The sequence below is a fragment of the Chanos chanos genome, chromosome 9 (assembly GCF_902362185.1).
Source record: "Chanos chanos chromosome 9, fChaCha1.1, whole genome shotgun sequence".
In the NCBI taxonomy this organism is placed as follows: domain Eukaryota; kingdom Metazoa; phylum Chordata; class Actinopteri; order Gonorynchiformes; family Chanidae; genus Chanos; species Chanos chanos.
In genome coordinates, this window is record NC_044503.1 from 3,180,461 (window position 1) to 3,197,024 (window position 16,564).

Consider the following 16,564-nt stretch of genomic DNA (forward strand, 5'->3'; position numbering starts at 1 on the left):
GCAATATGCGGTGTTACAACTGGACACTAGTAACTGTGCCATATTATTGACCAGCTTGGTGATTGGTGTATTAAATTATAAAGCTGATCTCTCACTGGCCACAGACTGTTACCATGGCTGGAGATGGTTACCGTGGAAAAATGTCTCCTCATACGCCCAATGAGAAATTTGAAGGAGCAACTGTCCTGAAAACACTTCAGGTAATCACAAATGTGCATATTTTAAACATTTCGCTCATGCTTTCTTAAAACCCTCCTCTGAGAGATGTTGTCAGTCACATGAATGAAACCTTATGAATCAGTTCTCTCTCAACCAGCTCATCTTCAATCTCTCCCAGTCTGTATTACACTGTGTTGGATTTTATGTCTCAACACTGTTACTGTCTGACTGTACCATTTCACGGCTCCACCACCATTATTTTTCAATGTACTGACCTTGAGTGTCTTACAAGGTACAAATCCAAATACAATGAATTCTTCTTCTTCTTCTTCTTCTTCTTCTTTTTTCTTCCTTCTGCCCCCCTCCTCTTCTTTTTCTTTTTCTGGACCTTGTCTGTTTTTGTTATTGTTGTTGTTGTTGTTGTTTATATATGTGCCCCTCTGTTGTAACAGTTTGACGTGCTCTCTTGTGATTGCAGTACGGGTATGAGGGGCGTGTCCCTTTGAGAAGTGCCCGCCTCTTTTATGACGTCAGCGAGAAAGCCAGGCGAATCATCGAGTCATACTTCATGCTCAACTCCACCCTGCATTTCTCTTACACTCACCTGGTCTGCAGAACAGCTATCACAGGTAGAACCGACACATACTCGGAGTTTCCCTGCCCCCCAAGGTTCAGTCTGTCACTGTTTTAGCTTAGCACAGACATGTCTGATTCAACACGTTACATGTCCACAGCATGTTAAATTAGGCATGTTAGCATGGGGTCAGAACACAAGTACGTCGTCCAGTGAGTGTTGAGGACCTCAGCCGAGAACGTCCACCCCTGGCACCACTGACCGTCAGTACCAGAGTGCCTGCACTGTTAAAGACGTGCTTTATCGCTGTGGAGAACATGCTTTATCGCTGTGGAGAACATGCTTTAGGGCTGTGGAGAACATGCTTTAGGGCTGTGGAGAACATGCTTTAGGGCTGTGGAGAACATGCTTTAGGGCTATGGAGAACATGCTTTAGGGCTGTGGAGAACATGCTTTAGAGCTATGGAGAACATGCTTTAGGGCTATGGAGAACATGCTTTAGGGCTATGGAGAAACACACACGTTTTCTCACGACGAATATGACTTTTAAGTAAGAGTACAGATTAATCACAAAGATTATCTAAGCATGTGGCCAAAGATGAGTTAACCTTTCTCTCTCTTGCTCTCTGTGTACATGTGTGTGTGTGTGTGTGTGTGTGTGTGCATGTGCCTGTGTGCGTGTGTGTGTGTTTGTGTGTGTGTCTGTGTCTCTGTGTGTGTATGTATGTGTATGTGCGCGTGTGTGTATGTGTGTGTGTCCAGGTCAGCAGGATCATAGGAACGACCTGAGTCACCCCATCCATGCAGATAACTGTCTGCTGGACCCTGAGGCCAATGAGTGCTGGAAAGAGCCTCCTGCTTACACCTACAGAGACTACAGGTGAGAGGGTACACACACACACGCATACACACACACACACACACATACACATTCCCTCTCAAAGAGAGGCTGTGACATGCAATGCACATGTACACACACACACACACGCACACAAACAATGCATTGAAAATGTGTGTGTGTGTGTGTTTGTGTAATAGCACGCACAGACAGATATTCATTTGCTTTGCAAATTTGAGGTGACGCCTACAATTCAAATAGCGATTTGTCACGGTCCAGTTGAGTTGCTGACTTTGCTATGCAAAGCATCTGACCGTCTTTAGTACACATTACTGTGCTCAGCGCTCATGTGACTTACTGACGGATGGATCCCAGGGGCTTGTGTCGTGTTATTTTCCGAAACTGTTAGAAATAATTGAGTTATACAGCGTGCTTGCTTTCCTGTGTTTCAGCGCTCTGTTATATCTGAATGGGGACTTTGAAGGGGGAGAGTTTATTTTCACTGAAATGGACGCCAAAACAGTAACAGTAAGTATATGTAATAGGTTTATTTTTTCTGTGTCATGCCTTCAAGCATGCCAGTGCAGTTAAGCTTGTCTTTCCTTGTTTGATTTTTTTTTACTCTGGTCTGTGGTGGTTTTCTGTTCTGATCTGGAGTATATTTTCTCGTTTAAAGGCGTCGGTGAAACCCAGGTGCGGCCGGATGGTGGGGTTTTCGTCCGGAGGGGAGAACCCGCATGGCGTCCGTGCCGTCACTAGGGGTCAGCGTTGTGCCGTGGCACTCTGGTTCACTCTGGATCCTCTCTACAGAGAGCTGGTGAGTGAGACAGGGTCAAATCCAAACCAAAACTTCACACATGAACTGGAAAAAAAAAAAAAAAAATTTCAAACCTTTAACACGGTCTTCTACTTGTTTTAATGTGACCTTTCTTTAAATGGTCAACGGTTTGCCACTGAGGTCAAAGGTAGCAGCATATCGTGCCAACAGTGGCAGAATACCCTGTAAAGACATTAATGTTTTACAAGGCTGTGAGGTCTAAGTGGCAGTTTCATCGACACATGCGTCTGTATATTTAATACAGCCCTCTTCAGGTGAAAAGTGCACGTGCAGCTGAGAACTTAATAGACAAGAGGTCATTTGTTTTAAATATCCCACAATAAAGCTACTGATCTAGGATCAGGTTTTTTTTTTTTTTTTTTTGTCACACCTAAATCCAGTAAATGCAGTAACATGGACAGAAGCGAGTCAACACAAGTGGAGGCATTTCAGTGGGAGGTTACTGTTTGTTTTGTTATTTACAGGGTAGTCTAAGGATAAGTGAGACACACCCTTTTCATCCTCTGTTAAACGTGTTATGTTTGTGTCCCTGTAGGAGCGACTCCAAGCCGACGAGGTGATGCAGGCACTTGACAATCAGGACCAGTGGAATCAGGGACTCCAGATAAACCCGAAAGATGAGCTGTAGTGAGAGAGAGAGAGAGAGAGAGAGAGAAAGAGAGAGAGGGGGCGAGAGAGAGCGAGACAGAGAGAGATCGAATCTATTTCAGAAACCTAAGTATTTATTTAATGATGTGTGATCAGAACAAATTTATTTTTGTACGGTTTGATGTGAACATCTGTTTCCTTTTTAGTTTTCTTCCTGTTTTTTTTTTTTTCTTCTGTTTGTTATGTGAAAAGAATAGAAGTTACTGTACACACTGCACCAAAAACTAAAGCAGTTTTAGAATCTGTATCTGCATTCCCAGATTAGAACGTAAGCCAACAGCGTCTCCTCAGACTCAACAGGACAGGACTGGGATGTTGTTATGATAAATTAACATGTTCATTCCCATCTTAAACAATCATAGGGTCTTATACAGTCTCCAGGCTGCATAGCTTGATCGAGCAGAGAGGACTTTCAGCCTAACTCTGCAAGCTGTTTTCACGAGACATTAACTCAGCTCTGGCCCAGAAATCTAAACCCAGTCCTGACTTTTCTGGAATTGCAGGGAGTCAACTAAACAACCAGCCTCAGTGTCACTCCAGGTTAGGCGGCATATGGAAACTCTGTAGAAGTCAGTCCTCAGTAGGCAGTCCTCAGTGGCCACTCTTCAGTAGTTAGTCTTCAGTAGTCAGTCTTCAGTAGTAGGGAGTTGTGTAACCCTGGATTAAAACAAACTGCAAAAAAAAGACACTCCCTCGCTCACACAACCTGATAGACGGAAATGTGTATCAGCGGCACTTCCCACTTGAGTTCATGTCATTTTTTTGTTTGTTTGTTTGTTTGTTTGTTATTTTTCAGACACTGTAACACACATACTCACCCCTGAGCCATAGAGAAATAGGTTGTTTGCGGGGTAGTTTTTTTTTATTTTATTTATTTTTGGGGGGGAGGGGGGTAATATTACAGTATCTTTCACTGGGTGACATTCAGTTTTGTCCATAGTAAAATGTAGCAGGTATTCTAGTGTGTGTGTGTGTGTGTGTGTGTGTGTGTGTGTGGACTGCACATGAAACAAGCAAGAGGACTGACTGAAATGCTCCCTCAGGAGAGTCAGAGAGAAGCGACATCATCATCAAACCATCATCAAAAAAACAAAAAAACAAAAACAAATCGCCAGTTAGGCATTTCTTCTCGTACGTTCGGGGGGAATCCAGAGAGAACACTGTACTGTGTTGTTGTTGTTGTAGTTTTAGCATGGTCCAGTGGAGCTGCGTTTGTTCTCACTGTTGTGCAGAAACTAAAGGAGAGAGAGAGAGAGAGAGAGAGGGGAGAAAACTTGTTTACAACATAGCCGACACAAAGCTATGATTACATTCTGAATATCGACAACTGCTCCAGGCAATTGTCAGCCTTACTCTTTTTTTTTTATCTTTTTTCTTTTTTTTTTTTTAATTTTTATTAGAAACTTTTTTAATAAAAGATGTAATTTTATTCCTGTTTCAAGGAATTTATGCTTTATAATAATGTGGCATATAATTGTCCTATCCCGTCAAACTCTGTATTTACTCTGTAGTCATGTTCTTATGCTCCTACACGCTGCAGAATGATTATTCCACATCTGAAATCATTTCTCTCCTAAAGTTTAAACTTGCTGTGACTCATATATCATGTTTGAGGAGGATTGCCACTTTTTTTTTTTTTTTAATCTCACAAATATTTATGTACAACTATTTAAACATGTCTTATCGATGAAAATTGATGTTTGTGATGGGAACATATTTTAAATTAAAGATTTCAGTCTGACTATAAGGAGACTTTTTTTTTTTTTTTTACTCCCTAAAACGGTTCACGGGTCGCAGCAGCATGTCCAGCAGAGCAGACGTATGCTGAAACTTTCTGTTTTTCCGAGGCCTATTCTTGTGCTGTGAAGAATGTGGGGTTGTTTGGTTTTTTTTTTTCATCCTCTGGTACATGCCAACAGTCATGCCACTGTCAGACACAACTGGTTAAGACTGAAGACGGTCCTCACTTGACTTTAAGTCTATATGCATTCTTCACCTTAAGACTATATTTACGCACATTCTAAGCATATGCGTCTTTGATGGCGGGTTAGGTCCCATAGTGATAGGTCCAAATATAGAAGTCACAAACATTCACACCTTGGTTTCAACAAACACACATCATACATCAACTCTTTCTCTTTGTTTCTCTCTCTCTCTCTCTCTCTCTCTCTCTCTCTCTCTCTGTCTCTCACTCACTCTGGTGTGCGTGGGCTTCTTAAGAACAGAGTTGTCTAAGATCAGATATCCATTGCACACCTGGTGAAGATCAAACAAACAGTTGTAGGAGTGTTCAGATGTTGAAGCTGTTTCCACACTGTCTATTTATAACACATTTATGTCCTTAACAAGGTTAGTACCACTGAGACGACCTTGACTGTAACATGAAACCATTGTAAGGCATAAAATTACAAGCTGAATTCTGTTTGCACTGAGAAAGAGTTAGAAATGAAAGAAAAGAACTCGTTTGGTTTTTAGTGTGGGTGTGGGAGACAACCGAGGGGGGGGGGGGTAATGGTAAAAACACAGGCGTGATACCAAGACTATGCTAAAACACGTAAATGACATATTTGTCTGCCAGTTTTCATTGTTCAGCAAGCGTAAGATAGACAAGATGTAGTAAAATGGCATAGGCGAGATCATGCGTATTAAATTACATTACTACACGCGCACAACGTGAAGACATTTGTGTGGGACACCAGCGTGTTTCTCTGAAAGTCAGACACGAGCACTTTGTGGTTCTGTTTCTCGTTGGCCCTACTGTGGTTGACCCCTTTTTCGTAGCGTTTCCTACCTCACCAAATGACTCTACCGTTAGCAGCTAGATCTGGGGGGGGGAGTATCATATGTAACGTTCACAAACTGCTCTAAGAGTTGTAAAGGTTACTGTTTAACTTTGGAAACATGATTGTTTCAATTAGTTAAACGCTGTTACAGAGTAAATTCATATAGAATGTAGTTATTGAGTGTCGTTTTCTGGGATCATCTGCGTATGTCAGGTCACTTTAGAATTATTAAGCAACTTACTCCACATATCTCGTCTCCAAAGATGATCCTGAAAGTTGATTTTACTCCAGATATCTGTGTGTGTGATAACATAACATGATTTTTGGTTAGCCAGCGTTTTAAAAGCTTGACTGACATGTTTGTTTATACTGCATATTTACTTACATGTGTGTTTATTATTATTTTATTGCAGTTAAAATTGTCGATTAAACACAAGAAACAAACCAGGGTAAACGCGTGTCTGTTCAACATTTTTTTCAGAATTTCAAAATTTTGGTTGTTCACCTACGAGAGACCAAACAAAATACGATAGAAGATTCGACCCCAGATTTTATTTCTTTTTCTCAGACAGCGAGAGAGAGAGAGATGTGGATTTATAGACAAAAAATGATCATGTCGGCGTCTTGTACCTCCATCAAAGTCCACCTCTTCATATTCTTTAACAGCCTGGGCGCCTCTACATCTCTCACCAGTCCTCTTTATAAAAAGGAGAAGCTGACAGCAAATATGGTCTTAAAATACATAAGCTCTATTTTTCTCTTTCTCACTTCGAATACTTCTTTGTATTTATTTGTTTACTTACCACTACAATACATTTCTGATGTTATGTGTTATCCGCTAGCATAGGCCTATAAGTAAATTAGCTTTATCACAGGTTTACAGAGAAGCATGCCCATTGAACACATGCCTCCCTCGGCGTATTGGAGAAAGCTTGCCAAGGTGGAAGTAGGCTATATGCACTGATCTGGTATCAGTTTTTTGTAGTTTGCACCATTAAAGTAATGCTAAGGATTTCGATAGGTGGAACTGCTCCTGGATCAGCGTTAAAGGCCAACAGCCACCGTGATGGCTTGCAAATCACACACCACATTGCCCACGAGAAAGCACGAGTGTCTGAGGAGTGGCTTTTCCGCGAGACTTTTTTTTTTTCACAGACCGCTCACTCACTCACGCACTCGCCAGTCTGCAAGAGACGCGTTTGTGTTGTACCGGCCATTGGATAGCTGCAGTCATGTCTACGTCTCAGTATTTTTAATGTGGTCGATGAACCCCTCCTCATCTGAACCTATACAGTAGCCTGTTCTTTTTAACCGTGCTGCCTTTGAAAGGGAGTATATTCTATCGTTTCCAGTGTAGGTTCTCCGTTGACACCGATGGAGAAAGTATACGGATGCATCCTGCCGTTCACGATAACAGGTGGGAATGCTTTCCTTAAGGAAAAAGAAATTAAGTTCCGTTGTGAAAATAGCCTACTGCACGCGTTTGAGCATGTCTGCGCCTAAACAAACTCTAGGATTAAAAAACGAAAGGTTTTGAAAGATTCTTTAAGAACTTTTAAATTTTGTGTGTTGGCTGGTTATTACATAGTAATGAACCAACGTTTGTGAAAGTAGTTGAATGGCTCTTAATGCCGCTTTGTAGGATAACTAGGCTACTGGCTACACGTTAAGCGTGTACTAGGCTAATACCGCACTTTTGCTGTTTTTAGCACATAACTTCTATGTAATGTTTTGTGTCCCCCCTACACATAATAACGATAGATTTTAAGACCTGTATGTTGTGCAAAACTATCTTCAAAACATTGTTGTGTGATGCTGTGGCCGTTATAGGATAATCTTATAAAAGTCTTATGAAATGCCCCTTAACGTATCGTAGCTGTGATAACATGAATTCATTTCGCTGACGCTCTTATCCAAAGCGACTTCCGAAGCGATCCCCAAGACAGACGGAATGCAATCCAAGCATGTATTAAGACTCGTACTTTGTATTCATCGCAGAGAATTACATAACTAACTACCACAGAAAGCTCTGTTGCTCTGACTGACGAGAAAGACATTCGCACATCCCTGAAGTCTCCCTGCAATATTCCTCTTTTCTAAGTTGCTACGGATGTTTGTGTTCCTCTGTTTTCTTTCAGTATAATGTTGTCAAAACCACCGGATTATTAACATAACATGGAAAAACTGTTCAAATAACCAAACAAACGCTAGATTTGTTACCAATATGCAAAGTTGAAGCCGGTTACTTTTGGAACAGAGTTAAACTGTTGCTATCAGTGGCCAGATCACTGTCTGTATTCTTGTGGGAAGATGTTATGCCTTGTCTATAGATAAGAAACAGTCTAGAGATGGTCCGTCTGGTCGTATTTTACCGTTTATTACGTCACTGTTTCATTTTTAACCTGTTTAAAATGATAAACCTCTTCTTGTTTAATCCGGATTCTGTCTCTTTCACTGAACACTCTCATTTCTTTCCTTTTTAACAGCTGTATGGATTTGCATGGCGGCAAATTCTACCGAGTCGGAGATGATAAAACCCACTGTCCCGAGCGCTGTGAAGACTTGTGTTGGTCGCTCATTCAACATCAGTTGCACATTTCAGAGCGATTCAAAGATAAGGGTGAACTGGTATTTCAGTGAAAGACCTGGCGCCACTTGCCACAGCAGTAAAAGGCTGATGACCCGCAAGCTACCCGGAGACGTAATAGAGACTCGTTACTTTCAGAAAAACAATGAGACTTGTTCCACGCTTACTGTGAAAAATGTTACTGTTGATGATAGCGGGTTGTATTTTTGCCAAGTTATAAAGGACATCCCCGTTCTTAGTACGGTGTGCAGCGAAGGAGCACATGTTACCGTAACAAGTAAGTTCTGCCTACGACACAGTTACGACGAACATGTCACTGCATCTGAACCATCTGAAAGTTAACGTTAACGTTCATTCACATTAAAAATTCTTCTGTTTACAACCCCCCCTCCCCCTCCCCAAACATCTTTAACATATTAAGTAATGCAGAACCAACATGCTTATATAGTCAGAAAAGTACAGCTGGACCTATAATCAGTGATAATAAACTCCAAATAACATTGGAGTACAGCATCAACAATAATAGTATAGACAGATATGTTTCTCCCATTCCATGTTTTGTTTACAACCAAGAATTTGCACATGTGAATACATCAGACTTTACTCTGGCCCCTTTTTAGACCTGCTCGACTGTTCATCATTCTCTAATTTGTTTGGGAATTTAATGCTGTTACCTAGTACCTTCCAAAAGTACTCAGAGAGAGTGCATTCAAGAGTACTAAATTTGGCTGGATTATTCCTCAAAATTTAGCTGTGATATATTCACGTGTCTTTAAGGATTGCATTTAAAAAAAAACTGAATCTAAAGGCAGAATTCTGTTGTTCAAATTGAACCTAAAAGCACAACTATATTTACAAATAAGTTACAACTAAGTATACACTGCTCTCGCCTTACTTTTTAGTGTAGGCACCTCTAACAAGTTTTTCTCTGTCTTTTTTTATTTTGGGGGGGGGGGGGGGGGGTAATACCAACCAATTTCTTATACTGTTTTGAGGTGACTTTCACACCTTTTTCCGGGAAGAGCTGTGTAGATTATCTGTAGTTGCTTGGACATCCTGGACGATTTCTTATCGATTTGAACTGTTAGGCCGTACCTCAGGTCCCTGATGGACGTTGTGATCAGGAGTTTGATTGGCCGCATTAAGCCCGTTTGTCTCCCTTATCCGCTCGCGTGTGACCCCTTCCGAAAGCAGCATTTTCTACCCACTTCAGCTTTTCGAAGAGAACCGAGAGGCGTATTCTCGTGAACTGTGTCTGTGGTCGGTCAGTCTCTGTGGAAGAGCAATATCTCCTCTGTTTACAATGCTTCATCATAGAGACGCAGTTATGAGGAGCATCAGTAGCATTATGTTAGCACTTATGCATAATATATAACAACACATGCTACAAAAACATAACAAATATCAAGCTCAAGTTTTATTGGTCACATACACAATGTTAAGACAATGGCAGTGAAATGTTTTCCCGCTGTGCCCCCCCCCCCCCAGTTTGTGCAAGAATATACAGTACATGGTGCAAAAAGTTTTAGAAAGTGTTCCAGAGGTAGTAAGGCATGTTATATAAGCACACAATGTAAATGTGATATAAACATGTATTGTAGTATAAATTAAAATATAAATAAGTGTATTATGTGTTATATATGTGTTATGTATATGTATGTATTATTATGTATTCGTTAAATAGTGTTATGTAATGTAAATAATATAGTTATAGATGAATGAGTTATGTAATGCAATAATAAATGTAATGCAAACATAATATAATATAAATGTAACACAAGCAAGTACTATAAACACACGTATAGTAAATGTAGATATAAACGTAATATAAATATAATGTAATATACACGTCTGTAACTGATTTACGTATCTGTACCCCTCTGAACCATAAACATATAAACATATGGACAGGATGTGTATGACATCATATATCATACCTAGCCCATATATTCACACTTAACATGTCTGTATTCACAGTTAAAATAATGTAAATAATATATTTTGACCAAATGTAGCCTGATTGCGGTCCATACGTGAGGTCCAAGCAACTTTTCAGACTCGGGCGGCGTGAAATGTTGGCGGGTGCTCATCCAAAGTGACTTTAATTTTATTGCAGGAAACGTGTTTTTATATTTTTCGTTAATATGTTAGCTTACATACGGCTGTGTTTGAGCTTGTGAATTATAAATTTATTTATTTGCTTAATTCACAAAAATTTGAAGATGTTCCGTAGGCCTGCATGCTTCTCCTGTAACCCCCTTGCATAAGTGTGAATTTATCGCTTATTTAAGGTAAGAATCCTGCAATCAAATGATTAATAATTCTCTCACCTGTCTCTTACACAGATAGGAGTTCTACAGATACCCCAACTTCTACGACTTGTGGTAAATATTTTTATATATGTGCCGTAAATATTTTTATATAGGTTTGCCAGGTTTTTTGTTTTATGTCATTTTACTGTGTGTGTGTTTGCGTGTCCCCAATGGCCAGTACTCTATCACAAGCACAGAGAGGTAAAATACCGTGACAGAACGGATTCTGACAGAGAGCCCAAAGCAGAACAATACACGTTGTCTCTTTATGACGGACACATAATACGCCTGAGAGGAGTGTCAGGAAATTAATGTCCACTCTCTTCATCAGTGTACACTTTAGTCTTAAAACACGCGCCGTCTTCCTCTCGGTCTTACATTTCTTATCGTACAAACGATATCTTACGCTTTTTTCTTATCATACGTTCTTCGTGTATCGTCGATGCTTAATGCCACCGAGACCCAAACATTTTGTCCCGCCATTTGGAGGTACTTACCCATACCCCACATGGCAGTTACTCTCACGGGTGTCTGTGTGCTTATAAGTACTATACCGCTACACGGCTACAATACGCTGAGGCCCTGGTTTACGTTGTTAACAATTGGCGTAAACATTCCCATAGCTCTTCACGATGACGGAGAGGTGGTTGTGAGATTCCTCTTTGAAAACCGTTCCCCTTTTTTGTTGGTTAACCTCTGACGCTTTTCCGAATTCCCCTGAATAAGACTGCCTTTCAAAACAAAAGAAATGTTGTGTTTGCAGAAGGAACAGTTTTGTGAAGCCACACGCACAAGTTCAGCGAGCCCTGAGTCATTGTTTAGCGATTTACCTGATTTAGGTTTCAATGAACCACAGATAATCACAGGTTGAACAGAAATTGTCCGGGGCCAAGGCCGCAGTGCCAAAAACAAGTTCCACTGTAAACTGTAGCTTTATAAACAGACAAAAATCAAACACAGCACATTTGTAAATCTCATTAGGAAATCAAAGCATGTCCCACAGGCCATGAAACGTTTGTATTGGAGACTGAAGGTCATGTGGAATAACATTTCCCTCCAAGGGTTTGATTCTAGGCCTTTAAAAGTGTTACATTCAAGGAGTTAAACAAAGCTTTATGTCTTTTGCATGCAAGAATTGGAAATATTTCACGGTTTTGCTGAAAAAAAAAGGCTCTTTGTATCATTATTGTAATCAATAAATATCCTTTATTCTCCTGTTTTCAATATAGCACAAACAACGCCTTCCTCTCAAAATACCTCAAGCTGGTGGATCTGGGTGTCTTTGGGAGTTGGCTGCTTTGTGTTCGTGTCGGCCATTTCGATTTGCGGTGCCTTATACTGGCAGAAGAAACGCCAAGAGACAGGTAATCAATAAAAAAAAAAAAAATCGAGATAGTGTGATATTAGAAAGATATGAGAAATTTACTTGATATTAGAAAAAGAGATGCTATGTGGGTGATACACTGACAGAGCTGAAGATGAAACTGGTAAATAAATTATGATCACAAGGGGTAAGTGAAGTGAGAATGTGACAAAAGGGTTTGTGCATGATGCTCTGAGACAGACAAGCATGCACCCTGACAGACATGCATTTGATCAGGGTCATATCTGCTCTCTCTCTCTCTCTCTCTCTCTCTCTCCTTTTCCTGGGTCACAGCGGCCTACTGAATAAGACTGCAGGTGGTATGTGGTTAAGATTCATATGTAGCTGCAGATTACATGCACCTAACAGCATCCGGCTTAAGTATTAACCTCCTGCGTGTGTACAGGATGTGACTGTCTCCTCTGATTTCCGTGTGAACCTAGACTCAGTACAGCCCCCCCCCCCCCTCCCCCTTTTTTTCTTCTTTATGTTGTAATAGTTTGAATTTATCGACCAGCGTTTCTCACTTCCAGTCCTAAGGAGCAATAGAAACACGCGTTTTCACTTCAACCAATGACCTCACTTGACTTATGTCTTGATTCCTAGGTTCTTTGGGAATCAGTCACAGTTGTGTAGTTTGGTGGATCCTCTGCACTGGTGTTGAGAAACGCAGTGTTGAAAACCATTCAATCTGAGGTGCATACTAAAGCCCCTGACCTTTTTTTTTTGGATTGTTTCCAGAACCAGTTTACGTCAACATGTACCAAGCACAGGGCAGAGCAAAGATGCAGCCTTCCCCCTGTCCTAGAGAACGCACGGACAACTCAAAGACCACATCGTCGTCGTCGTCGTCGAAAGAACAAATGGACACTTTAAAAATGCAAAAGATTCAAAATGCTAAAAAAAAATGTGAACGTTAGAGCCTGACATTTAATTTTAATTTGTGCCAAATTCTGTTCTGTGAAGCAACGGCCATTTGCATGGTGTTCTTTTGATTTTTTTTTTTTTTGTCTTTCGTTGTGTCTTTTTGTGTTTTCAAGCACTTTATTGACGTTAGTGGACTCCTGCACAGTATTAAATGTAATTGTTGTTCGCGTTATAAATGTTTGTTCCACTAGATGGCACACAATAGGTTTAAGAAATAAAACAGGCTAGGTTGCTACTGTGTACCTTTTCAATACAAAATGTACATTAATAAAGTACGCTGTGTTATAATATGCACCGCAAATGTTTATTTAAAGAATAAAAATAATGAGAATAAAACAGAAGGGAATTTCTCTGATTTGCTGATCACTCTATCAGACTGCGTGCGTAGAGCGCGCTCAGAAGCAGCAACTGGATTTGCCGCCTTGATTCAGGTTTATTGGAAAGAAAATGGAACAAATATGTACAGGATATTTCAGAGAAAAGAAATCTTCCGCGGACAATAGTTTTTGAAAGGATGAGACTTAATGATTTATCACGTACAGGTTCTGCGCTTCATTTCAGTGATAACACAGTGCTATGTAGTTTTTTTTTTGTACACAATACATCACTATCGAACCGAATTAGTGATAAAACCCAAAACAAAACAACACAAAAGGTGGTGCAGGGTTTCCCAGGCTCGACAACGCCGTGCGCGGTACGCGCGCGCCAGGCAAGGTAACGTTCAAATAGTAAACAGCACCTGGGAGGCGTGATCAACAGCCTTAACCGTCCTTCAGGATCTTCGAGTATTCCTCAGGTGTTTGTGTCCATGGCAAACAACTCCCAATTACATGCCTGGTATACACAGAAGTGAACTCAATAATTTGTTCCAAAGTGTTCTTGGACTGTTTTTTAGCATAGCCACGACATGTTGGAAGATTTAGGGAACAATTGGGATCACAAGTCCAAATGAGTGCACGGCTGCCATCACAGGTAAGTTAAGAGTAGACCAACTTGGTTACTGTTTCGTTAAGTAAACTTTGTCAACATGTTTCAGTAAATAGCCTATACCTCGGTGTTGGTGGTCAGGTATAGTAGGCTATTAGTCATCTCTGTTAACCGGATAGTTTTAACCTACCGCTTTAACTAGCGGGATAGCTTAGTTCGCAAATCCAATATACCTCACGGTTAGATTAACTAACATTAGCTTCAATGACTTTTGCTTTGCCCCCTGATCGACAAGCGCGCCAACGGGACCTTAAATATCGATAATTTATTTATTTCGGCGTTTTGTCTTTAAGTAGTCCCCGTGATGTTATTTGTAACGTTACACATAACTCGATAAAGAACAAATTAGTTGTTTTCCCGAACATTTAAAAAATCTGTTTTGAACGCGCTGTCGGTGTTCAGGTGATCCTGTTATTTAACATAACACGATACCTCAATCGCTAAATTACACGTTGGTCGTGTCATTGATTCATTCTGCTCTACTCAATGTTTCAGATAGAGAGCGGTAATCGTCGTATATAAATAAATCGCACGTCTCATGCGCGGTTTGTGTCGTTCGGGTTACTATTTCGAAGGGTTCTCCCCTTTGATGAATTGGCTTACGCTTCTATTTTAGAATAGAAGTAACCTAACCTTCGTGAAATAAACTTGTACAGGCTGTGTAAGATACGTTTTGCTGCAGGGTTTTCAGCCGTGTGAGAGCCGAGTGCAGACGTAGCATACTCGAAGTCAGTAGTAGGGCAACGCTTACCTCATATCTGTGAAGTACTTGGTATTTAAATGGATGGATGATACAAATGGCTACGGAACTTAATGAGTTTTTTTCCTGATTGTTTTTTTCCCCCCAAAAAAACTGCGAATAGTTCTGTACGAACTATTTCTGCCTATCTGTGTTTGTATCTGACAGGTTTCTTCCTGAAATGAAAGTTTTATGGATTTATGTAAAATGTACAAATAATGATTGCAAGTGTCTAAACAGTCGGAATCAGTGTTTCTTGTATAAAGTCAGTGATGGCCTCGTTAGCGGAGGTTTTCGCAAACCTGTGTCATGCATTGCTCCTCCTTACGACCGAGTTGTCGAGCAATATACATTTAGAATACATGTATCTCCCTGGATCAGATTAAATATCACTGGTAATATGTTCAGTTATGCCTGTGGGATGCAAACCTACCATACACTTATGTTTTCATATGTTCTATGATCCAGCCAGTGTTTGTTTTCATTAATTCCTGGACCTCTGTAATGCTGTATTTAATATCAGAGTGTGTCAGCGGGATGAATTTTGACGTGTATGTGTGTTATGAAAGAGATACGCTGCAAAGAGTTTTTGCAGCGTATGTATGTTATGTAATGAACTCTCTCTTTTTTTTTCGTAAAGGGAAAGGGCTTAATGGATAACAATGGCTAATGAACGTTTTCCACCAGTTTGATTTTTATCGGAGCCGTCAGCGCCTCAGGGAATGTCATTTATGAAAATAAAGAGACCGCATAGCTACATATGGCCGAGCCTTTCCCCAGGAATAGAACATTCGGCATCTGATAAAGATGGGTTCACAGTTCAGTAAAACACCCTTCCCCTCCACTTGTCTGTCTGTGCCTGTTTCTGGGCCGTGCAGAAGAAGCTGTTCAGACGGAACTCGCGACTGAAGTTGCTTGTGTTTTATAATCTTATTTCTCTCCTGCTCTGACTTGCCCCGCTGCACTTGAAAAGAGAGTTCAGTTCCTTTTTCTCTCTCTCTCTCTTTCTTTTTTTTTGCACTCTTCCGTTTGTGTCTGCCAACTACAGCAAGTCAGTCCTATTTCACTTGACGCAAAAACACATGCGCGCACGCACACACGTACTGAAAATCACAGTGTCTGAATTGTGCATTAAAAACTTTAAGTCAGTTGCACCTTCTTTTAAGTCACTCTGTCACGTCAGAGTCCGTTGTTTCTGAGTCTTAATGATGATGAAGTGATTTGTTTGCACTCCCTGTACTCACAGAAGGACAACCTCATCCTGAACTGGGCGTGTTTTTTCTTTTTTCCAGCCAAAGCTATCACAACACTGGCTGACACACACACACACACACACACATACACACACACAGAGTGTCAGAGGTTAACTCCCTCCCAGATCCGACTTCCTCCTCTGCGTCCAACACACACACGCGCGCGCGCACACACACACACACACACACACACACTCACGCACATTGTCCCAGCCTCAGTGTCCAGGGGTTTGTAGGACATGTTAATGACTAACTGTAACATTTACGGTGTGTTACCTTCGACTTTGACATTTTAAGAGCCCCTCTTGCCTCAAGATCAAAGGAGTTGGATTGAGTCAGCAGCGGCAAGCCGATCACCTTTGCACACGCTGTTATTCAGGGCAGAGCAGGCAACCGAAAACCGCTACCCTCGTCTGTGACACTGTCTGGCTACCGAGGCTCCAGAAAACCTTATGTCACAAACCTTACGTGTGCTGTTGCCTCAGGACTGATTACGTTTTTAAAAGTGAGGGGAAACGACGTGGTTATGAATGGAAAGCGTATGAATTTCATACGT

The 16,564-nt window shown here is 40.8% G+C and overlaps 1 protein-coding gene across 1 annotated transcript in view; it reads left to right on the forward strand.

The window, feature by feature from the left end:
• Positions 1 to 3,127, forward strand: part of p3h2 (prolyl 3-hydroxylase 2) — a 52,646-nt gene extending 49,519 nt beyond the window's left edge. The window contains exons 10-15 of the mRNA XM_030784623.1: positions 105 to 200; positions 638 to 788; positions 1,496 to 1,613; positions 2,024 to 2,099; positions 2,248 to 2,388; positions 2,945 to 3,127. Of these exons, the coding sequence (XP_030640483.1) occupies positions 105 to 200; positions 638 to 788; positions 1,496 to 1,613; positions 2,024 to 2,099; positions 2,248 to 2,388; positions 2,945 to 3,037 (675 nt within the window). The 3' untranslated portion in view covers positions 3,038 to 3,127. The remainder of the gene's footprint in view (positions 1 to 104; positions 201 to 637; positions 789 to 1,495; positions 1,614 to 2,023; positions 2,100 to 2,247; positions 2,389 to 2,944) is intronic.
• The last annotated feature ends 13,437 nt before the right edge of the window (positions 3,128 to 16,564 follow it).